Raw genomic sequence first — 15,748 nt, 5'->3', positions numbered from 1 at the left:
CAGTTAAAGGTTGTTGTTGTTGTTTAGTCGTTTAGTCATGTCCGACTCTTCGTGACCCCATGGACCAGAGAACGCCAGGCACCTCTGTCCTCCACTGCCTCCCGCAGTTTGGTCAAACTCATGCTGGTAACCTCGAAAACACTATCGAACCATCTCGTCCTCTGCCGTCCCCTTCTCCTTGTGCCCTCCATCTTTCCCAACATCAGGGTCTTCTCCAGGGAGTCTTCTCTTCTCATGAGGTGGCCAAAGTACTGGAGCCTCAGCTTCACAATCTGTCCTTCCAGTGAGCACTCAGGGTTGATTTCCTTCAGTATGGAGAGGTTTGATCTTCTTGCAGTCCATGGGACTCTCAAGAGTCTCCTCCAGCACCATAATTCAAAAGCATCAATTCTTCAGCGATCAGCCTTCTTTATGGTCCAGCTCTCACTTCCATACATCACTACTGGGAAAACCATAGCTTTAACTATACGAACCTTTGTTGGCAAGGTGATGTCTCTACTTCTCAAGATGCTGTCTAGGCCTGTCATTGCCCTTCTCCCAAGAAGCAGGCGTCTTTTAATTTTGTGGCTGCTGTCACCATCTGCAGTGATCATTGAGCCCAAGAAAGTAAAATCTCTCACTGCCTCCATTTCTTCCCCTTCTATTTGCCAGGAGGTGATGGGACCAGTGGCCATGATCTTCGTTTTTTTGATGTTGAGCTTCAGACCATATTTTGCGCTCTCCTCTTTCACCCTCATTAAAAGGTTCTTTAATTCCTCCTCACTTTCTGCCATCAAGGTTGTGTCATCTGCATATCTGAGGTTGTTGATATTTCTTCCGGCAATCTTAATTCCGGCTAGGGATTCATCCAGCCCAGCCTTTTGCATGATGAATTCTGCATATAAGTTAAATAAGCAGGGAGACAAAATACAGCCTTGTCGTACTCCTTTCCCAATTTTGAACCAATCAGTTGTTCCATATCCAGTTCTAACTGTAGCTTCTTGTCCCACATAGAGATTTCTCAGGAGACAGATGAGGTGATCTGGCACTCCCATTTCTTTAAGAACTTGCCATAGTTTGCCGTGGTCGACACAGTCAAAGGCTTTTGCATAGTCAATGAAGCAGAAGTAGATGTCTTTCTGGAACTCTCTAGCTTTCTCCATAATCCAGCGCATGTTTGCAATTTGGTCTCTGGTTCCTCTGCCTCTTCTAAATCCAGCTTGCACTTCTGGGAGTTCTCGGTCCACATACTGCTTGAGCCTTCCTTGTAGAATTTTAAGCATAACCTTGCTAGCGTGTGAAATGAGTGCAATTGTGCGGTAGTTGGAGCATTCTTTGGCACTGCCCTTCTTTGGGATTGGGATGTAGACTGATCTTCTCCAATCTTCTGGCCACTGCTGAGTTTTCCAAACTTGCTGGCATATTGAGTGTAGCACCTTAACAGCATCATCTTTTAAAATTTTAAATAGTTCAGCTGGAATACCATCACTTCCACTGGCCTTGTTATTTGCAGTGCTTTCTAAGGCCCATTTGACTTCACTTTCCAGGATGTCTGGCTCAAGGTCAGCAACCACACTACCTGGGGTATACGAGACATCCATTTCTTTCTGGTATAATTCATCTGTGTATTCTTGCCACCTCTTCTTGATGTCTTCTGCTTCTGTTAGGTCCTTTCCACTTTTGTCCTTTATTATGGAAATCTTTGTACGAAATGTTCCTTTCATATCTCCAATTTTCTTGAACAGATCTCTGGTTATTCCCATTCTATTGCTTTCCTCTATTTCTTTGCATTGCTCGTTTAAGAAGGTCTTCTTGTCTCTCCTTGCTATTCTTTGGAAATCTGCATTCAATTTCCTGTATCTTTCACCATCTCCCTCGCATTTTGCTTGCCTTCTCTCCCCCGCTATTTGTAAGGCCTCATTGGACAGCCACTTTGCTTTCTTGCATTTCCTTTTCATTGGGATGGTTTTCGTTGCTGCCTCCTGTATAATGTTACGAGCCTCCATCCATAGTTCTTCAGGCATTCTGTCCACCAAATCTAAATCCTTAAACCTGTTCCTCACTTCCACTGTGTATTCATAAGGGATTTGACTTAGATTGTATCTTACCGACCCAGTGGTTTTCCTACTTTCTTCAGTTTAAGCTTGAATTTTGCTATAAGAAGCTGATGATCTGCGCCACAGTCAGCTCCAGGTCTTGTTTTTGCTGACTGTATAGAGCTTCTCCATCTTTGGCTGCAGAGAATATAATCAATCTGATTTCGATGCTGCCCATCTGGTGATGTCCATGTGTAGAGTCGTCTCTTGTGTTGTTGGAAAAGCGTGTTTGTGATGACCAGCTTGTTCTCTTGACAGAACTCTATTAGCCTTTGCCCTGCTTCGTTTTGATCTCCAAGGCCAAACTTGCCAGTTGTTCCTTTTATCTCTTGACTCCCTACTTTAGCATTCCAATCCCCTATAATGAGAAGAACATCCTTTTTTGGTGTCACTTCTATAAGGTCTTGTAAGTCTTCATAGAATTGGTCAATTTCAGTTTCTTCAGCACAAGTAGTTGGTGCATAAACTTGGATTACTGTGATGTTAAAAGGTCTGCCTTGGATTCGTATCAGTTAAAGGTATTACACTACTATTGTCTCAGTTAAACACTACTATTGTTTATGGTTTTTTCATAGTTAAAATAAATAGTTCAGTTAGATGCAGAAAGAGTTTCACCTGTTCTTTATAAAAGAATTTGATAGAATTAGGCTCTAAAGTTTTTTAAACACTTATCTGAAATGTAATGATTTGCAGTTTATGCCATTTATATGCTAAAATGGTTAATGCTAAGAAGATTACAGATTGGCATGTTCCTTCTTTTCCTGCAGCATTTTGTTAATGTGCATGGTGCTCTTTGGGAACATAGTTGATTTTTTTATTTTTTATTTTTTACTAAGCATAGTTGTGTGTTGTTGTTTTTTACCGATACTTTTTTATAGGCAACTTTACCATCTCTAACAAATCCACCTTCTCTGAGTCCAATTCGGCGCAAGGGAAAAGAGAAAGATGTTGTTGAACAGACATCTGTACCAATGAGCCCTAAAAAGAGTAGTGAAAACAGCCCAGGTAGGTAGGATAAGTCTGTCAAGCTACACATAGAATAGCCAATTACAATTTTTGTATTTTCCAATTCAGTCCCCCCCCCCCGCCACCACTGTCCTATTTCTGCATATATAGCACAATATTTGGAAACTCTGTATCTTTTTGTTGAGTTTTCTGACAAAGCTGTTTCTTTCTAATCTTGTAATTGTTTTATAGTCAGAATAATGGGTTCACATGAAGCTGGCTCATTTATTAGGTTTTTCATAGCAGGCATAAGATGGTTAAATATAAAGGCCAGGTTTGCAAGTCACATTAAACCATCGTTCCTTTTTTTAAAAAAACCACTATGATGTAAGTGATCAGCCTTGTGGAGTCCCCACCCCCTGCGGAAATTTGGTGAGTGTAGAAGGGTCTGCAGAGTGCAAAGGAGAGGAAGGAGAAGCCCCTTACACCAACAGGCACCTGCTCACACCATGTTGGATCTCTCGCTGCTTGATGTCTACATTTGCACAGAATAATAATAATAATAATAATAATAATAATAATAATAATACATTTTATTTATAACCCGCCCTCCCCGGCCAGAGCCGGGCTCAGGGTGGCAAACACCAGTAAAATTACAATAAAAGCATAGTAGGAAAAAAACCCCAATTTAAAATACAGGTTAAAATGCAATTTAAAATGCAGCCTCATTTTAAAAGTAGCCCATAAATCAAAACCGTAAGGGGAGGGAAACAGAAGGGTCAGACTGAGTCCAAACCAAAGGCCAGGCAGAATAGCTCTGTCTTGCAGGCCTTGCAGAAAGATGCCAAGTCCCACAGGACCCTGGTCTCTTGTGACAGAGCGTTCCACCAAGTTGGGGCCAGTACTGAAAAGGCCCTGGCCCTAGTTGAGACCAGTCTAACCACCTTGCAACTTGGGACCTCCAAAATGTTGTCATTTGTGGACCTTGAGGTCCTCCGCGGGACATACCAGGAGAGGCGGTCCCATAGGTACATGGTTCCTAGGCTGCATAGGGCTTTAAAGGTCAAAACCTTTAAGAATATGCTTACTGTGAGAGGGGAGTTATGTTTTGTTTTCTCATTTTAATTTTTCTATTGTGAACTGCCGTGGGATCTTTGGATGAAGGGCAGTATGCAGATTTAATTAATAATACTTTAAAAACAGGAGCATAGGGAAAAGGCAAAATAAAATTGATCACAGATTCATAATAATACTACATGCCCATAGCAGTTTCAGATTTTGGTGGGATAAGGAAGGGTTAAATGGGTTGGGTAATGATCATTTCAGTTCTCCAACTGCTGGGCCAAATACAGCCAAAATGGCCCCATCTGTACTTGAAAGAACCCTGTGGTTTGCAGAAGTGCAACTAAGGGGGGAACTAAAGAACGAAATCCCCCCAGAACAGTCCTGTGAAGAGCATGCAAGTCCCACTTAGAATCATAGAATTGTAAAGTTGGAAGGGACCCCAAATGTCATCTAGTCCAACCCCCTGCAATGCCGGAATCTCCACTAAGGCATCCATGACTGATGGCCATCCAACCTCTGCTTAGTAGCCACCAGAGTCTACCACCTTCTGAGGGCGTCTGTTGCACAAACAGCTCTTACTGTCAGAAGGTTCAGTCAGAATCTCCTTTATTGTACAGTGGTGCCCCGCAAGACGAACGCCTTGCAAGACGGAAAACCCGCTAGACGGAAGGGTTTTCCGTTTTGGAGGCGCTTCGCAAAACGAATTTCCCTATGGGCTTGCTTCGCAAGACGAAAATGTCTTGCGAGTTCCTGCGGGGTTTTTCCCCTTCCCCCCCCTTTTCCTAAGCCCTAAGCCGCTTATCAGCTGATCGCTAAAAGCCGCTAATCCGCTAATAGCGCTAATCTGCTAAGCTGTCAATGGGCTTGCTTCACAAGACGAAAAAACCGCTAGACGAAGAGCCTCACGGAACGAATTAATTTCGTCTTGCGAGGCACCACTGTAAATTGAAGTCATTTGTTGCAGTCCTGCTCTCCAGATCAGGAGGAAATCAGGTTGCTCCATCTCCCATAGGACAGCCCTTTAGATATTTGAAGTGCATATATATTTAATCCACAAAGTGATTACACAGAGAATCGCCGTCATCTCTGGAGGTCAGTTCTAAGAGTTTAACACTAATAGAAATATATATATTTTTCATTAACAAGCTCCCAGGCAAACTGATGCTTCGGGTCCTGTTCCAACAAGCAAATCGTCAACACTGGGTAACTTCTATCACCTCCCTTCATATCTCAAGCTGTATGATGTTTTGAAAGCTACCCATGCTAACTATAAGGTACTATCTCCTCCTGCACTTAAATCTATCTTCCAAACATAGTGTGTCTGCATGCTCTGATGTGACTGAGTTAATTCATATTGTAAATTGTATTTTCTTAGGGTTCCAAGTCATAGCTTAGCAGCAAGCATTAGAGAAGCGTATTTTTTGTTTGATTTCTTGAGCCCATTTGCTGCATAAAAACAACATACAGAATACCTAAATGAAGCATATTAAATTTAATCCACAAAATTAAATGAAGCACGGCCTTATTTCCAAACCTTTTCCTGCTTAGCTTTCAGGACCATGGTTTTCCAGATTCTGAAGCTCCTCCATCCATCTGGATGTCACCTTTCTTACTTTTCTAGCTAGCTTTGTTTCTATTTCTTTAACATAGACAAATGCAGTGAAATTAAGCAAATAAGGATTTCCCATTCCTTTTTCTTTCTGCGTGGAAATGCTTCAGTTCCTAAATTATTTTTTTAGTAGGTTCTGTTTTTGATAGCAATCCTATGCCTGCCTATTAGTCTGTTGATAAGTAGTTTGATGGGGTGTATTATCAGATAACTGGTTGCAGAGTTTTACAAGCTTGCTAAATGGTTATTATGCCCTTAATTTATTATTACTATTATTATTTTGTATCGGTGGATAAGGTTACACTGGATCTCCAGAACAGCAACGAAAAGTTTGGTGGATTTCTGCGGTCTGCTTTGGATGTCCTCTCTCAGATTTTAGAGCTTGCCACTCTTCAAGATGTTGGAAAAGTGGGTTAATAATTACTTGTAATGCTTTTTAATGACTGTGTCACTACATCAACTAGAGAAACAAGTCTTAATCATTTTACAAGTTATCCTCAGACTGGATGTGATGGTGTATTTTGTTAAATAATTCCTGCCCCTATTGGTTGGTACCAGAATTTGGCTTTAAAGATTTGGACTCCTACCCTGAGAACCCCTTCAACCTCTTCCGTCCATGCCAAGATTTTTTTTACATTTCTTTCTACTTTCAAATCCCCAAAAGTGGCTTAACAAGCAGCCTATCAGACTCTTATAAGAATGAAATAAGTCAGAAGTCTCAATGTACATGCAAAGCTTGTCAGGTAGTTCAATGGGCCATGATTTTTGACAGAATCTAGGAGTGTGTTTGTGTGCACGCGTACACCACAATGATGTCAGTTGAACTTAAGTATATGTAAACAAAGCTACGATTTGCTCATTGTTGGATCTGCCTATTCTATTTGGGGATCAATGTGTCCCTTGTTTCCAGACACAGCCCTTGTGTGTTGCATGATAAGCCATCCTTGAAACTCTGGAGAGGTTCCTTAGCAGTCTCCAGAGGAGTTGGAGAGGTGCTATTAGAGTAGCGGTGCAAATGAAAAATAGCACTGCTTTCCATTTAATAATAATAATAATAATAATTTATTATTTATACCCCGCCCATCTGGCTGAGTTTCCCCAGCCACTCTGGGCGGCTCCCAATCAGTATTAAAAACAATACAGCATTACATATTAAAAACATCCCTGAACAGGGCTGCCTTAAGATGTCTTCTGAACGTCAGGTAATTCTTTATCTCTTTGACATCTGATGGGAGGGCGTTCCACAGGGCGGGCGCCACTACCGAGAAGGCCCTCTGAATCATTTCTGAATCATAGGAACAAAGGAAGCTGCTTTTATACCAGGGGTAGAGAATCTCTGGCCCGGGGCCGAAATTTAACTCGCTATGGCTCACAATTTGGCCCGTGTGTGGCATCTGTTGTGGGGCAAGTAGAGACACAGATGGATTGGCTACACAACTGCATTCCTCATGGGGAACTCGGATCACACGGCCAGTCCCTGCAGAAAGCAGAGTTGAAGTGCACGCCCATCAGCTGACGAATGTTGCCTTTAACCCTCCTGAATGGGTTGTGAGACTGCGTTTCCCCATTGGGAACCTGATCACGCAGTCAGTCCCTGCAGAAAGCACCTTTGCCAGCTTACACCCAGTGCTTTGTGCTTAGGAAGTACAGGGCAAGGGATTTTGACAGCTGGGTGAGATAGCTGGGTGGCTAATGGACAGGTAAGCTGGCCTGCAGGGGTGGGGACAGATGACAATCTGGCCCGTTGGCCCAAAAGGTTCCCTGCTTTATATTGAGTCACACCATTGATCTGTCTACCTCAGTACTGTCTGCAGTGACTAGTGACTCCAGGATTTCAGACAGGGGTTTCTCCTATCCCCTACCAGGGGATAGACTAGGGCCCCTTCTATATACAAAGCAGATATTCTACCACTGTCCTTACAGATACCCTTAGATTTTAGGTATGCTTCACTCAGTATATGCCATCACAATCAAATGTTTAATATACACAATTTTGAAGGACTATTTACAAGTGTTTTCACTGATCTACTTGCTGAGGTAACATTACAGAATTACAATTACTTTATAATGAATGAAGTAGAGGACTTCATACATTTCTTTTTCTACTGCCCTATTTATGAGCTAATAAGAACTAAGCTCCTCCTCTTGATCCTGTCCACCATCACATCTAAGGAAGACTGTTTGAAATCGCTTCTTGTGGACGCAAATCCCCAAGTTACACGTGGGGTGGCAATCTTTATAGTGCAGGCCCTGAAACTCAGGGCTACTCTGACTGGGTAGTGTGTCCTAGACCTGGACCTGTTTTAATTCTTTTATTACCTTTTTAACCTAATGTGCCGAGCCTATTTTGGGGCCATTATATGCTTTATATACATTCGCATTCTAGATTCCCGGCGCTGGCAACTAAATCTTTACATTATTGTCTTAGGGTAATTTAAATGTCATAACCCCAGTAATATCGCTTTGAATTTTGTTTGGTTGTTTGTCTCTAGCATTTTTTGTTTTATCCTGCTATGGCTGTATGCTAATGCAATAAAGGTTTGATTGATACTTGCAATTACTTTATATGTAAAGAAATACTCTGGGAGCTTTGTCACTATTATCATTGATAACAATATTTATTCTTTGTTTTTGTTCCCCTCCTGTTCCTTAATTTAATAGTTCAATATAATAAAAATTGATGTGACAATAACAAGCTCCTCACATCATGTGATATGTGTGTGTGTGTAGCAGTATCTTTATAAATAAAGTCTGGCTAAACTGCAACTTTTTGAAATTTCTCTGTTTATAGTATGTTGAAGAAATTTTGGGTTATCTGAAATCCTGTTTCAACAGAGAACCAATGATGGCAACTGTATGTGTGCAACAGGTAAAAAGAAAAAAAGATTGTTTTCTTTCAACATTCTTAACCTTGTCTGAATTTGCCTAATTTCAGACTTCTTTTCCCATTTCCCCCTAGTTGCTAAAGACATTGTTTGGCACCAACTTGGCATCACAATACGATTGCTTGTCTTCAAATCCTAGCAGATCCCAAGGCAAAGCCCAGCGCCTAGGCTCTTCAAACTTGAGGCCGGGTCTTTATCATTATTGCTTCATGGCTCCTTACACACATTTTACACAGGCACTTGCGGACGCGAGCTTAAGGAATATGATGCAGGCTGAACAAGAACATGATACTTCTGGGTAAGAGTAACTTTTATCCTTTTATTTCAATCATATTCCTTTATTTACATTATATCTATCTATCTATCTACACACATACACACACACACACACAGAGCCCTTGTAATGCATAGATGAAGAGAAGCAGGATATAATACACATTTTACTGCAGTCCTATGCATGCGTACTAAAGAATAAGTGCCCCTGTGTTCAGTGGAGCTCACTTCCAGATAATTGTGAATAGGATGACTGTTACAGTGCAGTCTTGTAGTTACCTACTCAGAAGTACGACCTCTTCAGTAGGACTTACTGCCATGTAAGGGACGTCAGTGGCACTGTGGCCTAAACCACCAGGCCTCTTGGGCTTGCCTAAGTTCAGAAGTCTTGCAGCCCAGGAAGTTAAAGCCATTCACATTAGCCAACACGTGGGCATGCAAGGAAGCTCACACATGTGCTGCGCTGCCAAGTTTCTGAGGACGCAGTCTCTACTCTTCTTTCCATGGGTTCATAGATTCAGCAACAGGAGTTCAGATTTACTTTTTAAAGCTGTAACTAGACCACACCAGCTTGGAGCCCTCTGAAAACAGAAATTCATTTTTTTATGACACCCATAGATAAAGCTGATATTTTAAGGCCAGGAGCAGGAGGAAGGATTCAGAAGCCAAGCCCAAGCAGGTCACCTGTTAAATTATTTGTGTATTTACTGCACTTGTGGTGCTCCTCTTGTGTTGCACTATAAACCACTGCAGCCTAACCACAGGCCTTCTTGAAATTAGATCAGATTATTATTATTAATAATAATAATAATAATAATAATAATAATAATAATAATAATATACCTACCTTCCTCCAAAGATCACAGGGTGGTTTTCACTACTCTCTGCAACAATATAGATATTCTAAAATAAACGTGCACTAATGATAAGTATTAATTTTTGTTTTCTATAGGTGGTTTGATATATTGCAAAAAGTTTCTACCCAGCTAAAAGCTGGCATGTCAAGTGCAGTGAAGAATCGTGCTGACAAGGTACGAGCAGAAATACATTTCTAAAACTGCTGCTAGTTGCATTTTATTCATTATGGTATTGGTTTTTGTTGTCACTGTTACATGGATTTTTATCATGTTTTAGCTGAAAGGAACAGAATTAGTTACATAAATGCAAGTATAAAGACAGACATTTTCTGTGACAGCAGCAGACCTTTCTCTTTAAATGCCCGTCTGCCCCATTCACTGATACAGAGGCATGTAGATCAGAGGAGATAAACCTTCAGTTTTCTGTGGTTTCCTTTGCCACAGGCACAGAATGCTTTACCTCCCCCCCCTCCCACCCCAAGAAGGGCTCACTTTCATTTTGGGAGCTCAGTTGAGGGGGGAATATTTTGCATTGCAAACCCGTGAACCACAGCAGTCCCTGCTTTATTCAAAAATCATGGAAGACTTGCCTATAAAGAAATGAGGTTGACATTTTCCATTCTAGTTTGACCTAAGTGTTTCTAAAAGTGTTTCTAGTTTGACCTAAGTGTTTCTAAACCCTGTGCCAGCTTTTCTCAAAACAGATTTATTGGAATTATTGTGATCATGACAGGAAACCTTTTGTCACTTTAGGTTGACAATTAAATGCAATATTTTCACACTGGAATCCAATTTAATTCCTGCATTTCCCCCTTTTCGTAGAATATTATTCATAATCACATTCGTTTGTTTGAGCCCCTTGTCATCAAAGCATTAAAACAATATACCACAACAACATCTGTACAGCTGCAGAGGCAAGTTTTGGATCTTCTTGCACAACTGGTTCAGCTACGGGTTAACTATTGTCTTCTAGACTCCGATCAGGTAAGTCCTTTAGTTTCACTTATGTGGAACTGATTAAAGAGGAGTGGCCATTTGTGTTCTTCCTCATATTGACATAATGTATGATTATAGACAAATAAGCTTGATTTATGACTTCAGTGGAGAAGATGTAATTTGTGTTAAAGAAAAAAATCATGTCCTTATTTTCTAAAACCTAATAATTTACTGTCGTTCTTGGTTTGGCTGACTGCCACTTCACCTCCTTTGAAATAAAGCATTGCTGCGGACTGTGCTTTTGGATATACCAAAAGCTTTTACTCAAAGCCATATTCATTGAATAACTTCAGGATCCTGCAGGATGTAGAAAATGGCCTGTGTACTCCTGGAAATAGTGGGAAATATTTGCCTTCCTACTTACTCCTTCCCTGAGAAGTGTTTTGGCTGCTCTGTTATCATAGGCACATGTGTGGAAGGGGTAGGCAGGGTCAAACAGGGGTGCCGTGTTCCTACCACTTCAATTGCTCGTTCTTAGTTTTCTCAGGTTTCTTTGATTGTGGTTACGTTCTCCCTTCCCACCCCCACTCCTGACCTTGTATACTTCTAATGGAGGAAACTGTTTCATGGCCAATTCTGGACTAGGAAACCATGTCTTCATACCATGAGGATGTGCAGAGAAACTGACCACGGCATTGGCAGGAAAAGGGAGCTTTATAGTAATTTTTTTAACACATTTGGCAACTGGAATATTGGTCGCTACAAGAATTGTTCGTTTTCTTTTTAGCATACAGGCGGTGACCATTTTGCACACATCCAAAAAATGTGCAACTACTGCCACACGAGTCTGATGGGGCGCGCGCGCTAGGAATGAGCCCCATGTAAATTGTATTTGTGCAATAATATGTACAGTATGTGGAGTCATATGAACAGCAAGTGGTTGTTTTAAAAAGCCTGATCAATGCACATTTTGGTGGGGCATAAATTAATGCAGATTTTTTTTGTTTGTTTGCAGGTTTTCATTGGATTTGTGCTAAAGCAGTTTGAATACATTGAAGTGGGACAGTTCAGGTATAAATCAAGTCTCATACAGGCCTGCGGAATTATATGTATAAAAATTTGAATGCAGGTCCAATTTTTAAATGATAGATGGGAAATTACATCCCTGTTAGAAGACATCAGAAGGCAGCCCTGTTTAGGGAAGCTTTTAATGTTTAATAGGTTATTGTATTTTAATGTTCTGTTGGAAGCCGCCCAGAGTGGCTGGGGAAGTCCAGCCAGGTGGGCGGGGTATAAATAATAAATTATTATTATTATTACTATTGCCAAGACCTCCCCCCTTTCTGCACCATAGCAGTTGTGTCACTAAATGGGGAGCATGGGCACAGATCCCCTCCCCATCCAAGTAAGGGTAATGCCACTTAATTTGCTTTCAGTGGTGCTGACATGTCATCAGATCTGGGTATGTAGCATCATTATGTCATCGCAATGTGTGATCCATAATTGGCTGAGATCATGCAATGGGAGAGGAAAATGGCATCAAAAGGACACAAAAACAGTGGTTGTCTTTTTCGTTTTTTAAAATGGGATGTCATCCTCCCACAACCAAGAAAGAAATTAGATCACAGGGATGATCTTCTCTCACTGCTCTGCATTTAGGAATATTTAAATTATAGAGTTATTAGTCTTAAGATTCTTTTGTCATTAGCTGAATCTAGTTCTCAGCTCTTTGAGCCTCCAAAACGGAGTGGTCCTCCTTCTTCTGGAAGTTTCAGAAGTCTCTTAAAATATTTCTCTTCCTTTTTCTCTCTCTAGGGAATCAGAAGCAATTATTCCTAGTATCTTTTTCTTCCTGGTGTTGTTGTCCTATGAGCGCTACCACTCCAAACAGATAATTGGAATTCCTAAAATTATTCAGCTCTGTGATGGGATAATGGCCAGTGGAAGGAAAGCCGTTACACATGGTAATTAAAGAGTAAAGTTGCAAAACTAATGTTCGGTACATCAAGTGCTAAAAAGTTGTAAGGGTTTTGTGGCACTGGATTTGAGAATTATTCCAATCATTATAAAAATTTGCAGGAGCGTTTATGTGCTTTCTTTGCATCCTGCCTTTTCCTCCTTTCAATAAGGGGCTTTATGCAAGAAACTTTTCACTACCAGTTGTTGACCTATTCAAGAAATACTCTTCTATTGGGAAGAATATTTTTGTCACTGTAACTGTGTTAGCTAGGTTCTTTGCCATCTGGGTGTGTGGTTATTCTTTATTTACAAGAGCTAGATCATCTTAACCGTAAGCTTTTGTTTCTTGCACTAAGCAGAGATAAAAGGCTTGGCTTCTGAAGCCTTCCCCTTACTCCTGGCCTTAAAATACAAATGTCATTAAAAAACACACATTAAAGATACGTTAGTCCTAAGGTTTGACAGCAGAATGTCTATAGTTAAGAGTTTATATGTTTTAGTTCTGTTACATTTTAATTTAAAATTGATATTGTACCTTCTTTTGTAGCAATACCTGCTCTGCAGCCCATTGTTCATGATCTGTTTATATTAAGAGGCTCAAACAAAGCTGATGCTGGGAAAGAACTGGAGACACAAAAAGAAGTGGTTGTCTCAATGTTGTTGAGGCTTATCCAGTACCATCAGGTAAATTGTGTAGGCTAATTACTATGTCCATTTTTGTTTAGAATAGTTTGGGTTGAAGGTCTTGAATTCCATGTTACGTTCCTTTCTGTGACAGTCTTCCAGTACCTTGTATGTTTTTTCTGTAGGGAAAAAATTCTAATATGTTTCTATATTTTTTCTTCTTCGTTTGAAATACTTTTATCTGCCTCTTGCTCGTAAGGGTTTCAAGGTAACTTAAGAATCAATAACATCAATAAAAAACAATTTGAATAAAATATCATAATATTTCATATTTAATGCAAACTACTGAAAGAGGATCAGTATTAAAATATCAAAATTAATTATAGTCACTGAATGCTTGAGTAGTGCTTGTTTGTATTTTTTTGTTTGTTTGTTTATAATATTGTTTATTTATTTGTTTATTTTATATTTTGTTTCTTTATATATTTTGTTTCTTTATATATTTGTTTACTTTTGTTTATATATATTTATATTTTTAGGTTTGTTTATATTTTTGTTACTTATTTGTGTTTTTGTTTATTGATTGATTGGCACCATGTGTGACTTGAGTGCACACAAGTGGGAGCTGCCTTATACATTGCAATGCATTATGGGAAACATGGGGACCACTATGAAAAAAGCAGCCATGGGTTGGGTTCTCCCTTTCTATTTCTCTCTCTTTTTGCTATGTGTTGGCTGAGGCTGACACAGAAACACTCTGTGTAATGACCTGAAGAAATTTATATTGCATCTTGGGGAGAAAAGAATATGGGAAATGCTAGAACATTTCTGTCAGACAAGCAGGCAAAGAGAACTGAAATGAATAGTTTTCTAATGATATAAAGGAATGTGGCATGTTCTGAGATTTTTATTTGTCTTCAGGTGCTGGAGATGTTCATCCTAGTATTGCAGCAGTGTCACAGAGAGAATGAGGACAAATGGAAAAGATTATCCCGACAGATAGCAGACATCATTCTCCCAATGTTGGCAAAACAGCAGGTTAAAACTATCAGTTACCTAAACTAATATATATTTATATGTTCCACGGTTTGTTTGCAATATGTGGTGTTTCAACTTCCAGTGCGCCTGTTAAGTGTGCTGCAACTAAAACAACAGGCAAACTTGTAGCATCTTAAAGACTTAACCAATTTCTTATGATGAATTAAAATCCAGCAGTTTTTACTGCAGTCTCCTTTTGAAGTTTCTTTGTTCCAGGATAGCCACCTTAAGGTCAATTAATAGATTAAGTTCAAATAAATAAATAAATAACCCTGGGATCATGAAATATCTCTCTGCTGGTTTTTATGTATTGTCTTTGTTGATGTCAGGCTTGTGCCCATTTGTGGGCTGGCAATCTGGCAGTTTTTGATGGGGAAGTGGCAGTTCCAGCCACCCAATCTCTCCTGTGATGGGTGTCCCCCTGGGGTCAGATGGGGTGGGCGCAGGCTTGTTGCTCAAGATGCAGCTGTGGCTCCACATGTGGGAGCAGACTCGCACTCTCCAACACAGCGCATGTCTGCAAGTTTGGCATTCCAATAAGCCGTGGGAGGCTTGTGCATAAGCTTGCCCTGCCATGCCTTTAAAAGCTTTGCTGGTGACTGTGAGAACTCATTGAGCAAAGCTTCCTTATGCTTTTGAACTTTTCTTGCTTTGATCTTGAATTCCTTGAACTTTGCCGGCAGCTTCTAGCCTGGTGAGCGTCACCAGTTCCCATTACCCAGTCAGAGGTTTGAGGCTACTTTAGCCTTGTCATCGAGTCTGTACTTCAATAAATATATCTTCCTTACTTTCAAGTAGGAGCCCCTGTTGTCGTGTTTTGAGCAAGAGCCAGGGCATACAGGACTTTTAGATATATAGGGGGTGTTATCCAACTAAGTCAAACTCAGAGCAGTCCCATTGAAATCAGTGTCATGTCTAACTCTTTAAGTTCACTGATTTCAGTGAGTCTACTCTGAATATTGTTTACAAGAAACCCACAAGGCTTCAAAATTCCAAATGTGTGAAATGTTTAAATACAGGGAACTCCCCCTTTACTCGGGGGTTGTGTTCTGGGTCATTGTTTGTGTCAGCGGTCCCGCATAAGCCCCTTCCGCCAAAAGGGGCCCACATGTCAGCAGTCGTGCATCAGTTGGGATGTGTGCCACATGGTTGCTGCCTGTATGTGGCAAGTGTAAATCAGTAACTTCATAAAGTCAGGTAAATTTCATATCACGATTGTATGCATCATAGGCCTGCCTTTCTGATGCTCCCAGCTCTTTATATTTCTTTGTGAAAAAGTTGAATGTACATTCATGGAATGCTTCAATGCCATGCTGAGATTTGTGTTAGAAATGGACTTGTTATTTAACTGACTTCGTAGATTTTTTGACATTATTATTATCATCATCATTATTAGAAAAAAGCTAAAAATGGGGGGAACTATCATTAAAAACAAACATAATAATGTTGGTGGTGACAAAAAATGGAATTTATGTTTGTTTT

The 15,748-nt window shown here is 40.3% G+C and overlaps 1 protein-coding gene across 2 annotated transcripts in view; it reads left to right on the top strand.

Moving 5' to 3' along the window:
- The window catches only part of HTT (huntingtin), a 114,207-nt gene that overhangs the window by 48,824 nt on the left and 49,635 nt on the right, over positions 1-15,748 (top strand). For both annotated transcript variants that reach the window (XM_081876178.1, XM_081876177.1), the window contains 11 exons: positions 2,954-3,080; positions 5,232-5,359; positions 5,992-6,102; positions 8,486-8,563; positions 8,654-8,877; positions 9,805-9,883; positions 10,532-10,693; positions 11,661-11,716; positions 12,461-12,609; positions 13,152-13,288; positions 14,150-14,266. In XM_081876178.1, coding sequence (XP_081732304.1) covers positions 2,954-3,080; positions 5,232-5,359; positions 5,992-6,102; positions 8,486-8,563; positions 8,654-8,877; positions 9,805-9,883; positions 10,532-10,693; positions 11,661-11,716; positions 12,461-12,609; positions 13,152-13,288; positions 14,150-14,266 — 1,368 coding nt within the window. The remainder of the gene's footprint in view (positions 1-2,953; positions 3,081-5,231; positions 5,360-5,991; positions 6,103-8,485; positions 8,564-8,653; positions 8,878-9,804; positions 9,884-10,531; positions 10,694-11,660; positions 11,717-12,460; positions 12,610-13,151; positions 13,289-14,149; positions 14,267-15,748) is intronic.

Source organism: Podarcis erhardii, assembly GCF_964252035.2.
Source record: "Podarcis erhardii genome assembly, chromosome: 9".
NCBI lineage: Eukaryota > Metazoa > Chordata > Lepidosauria > Squamata > Lacertidae > Podarcis > Podarcis erhardii.
The sequence above is the reverse complement of the archived record's forward strand: the minus strand, read 5'-3'. Positions and strand labels throughout refer to the sequence as shown.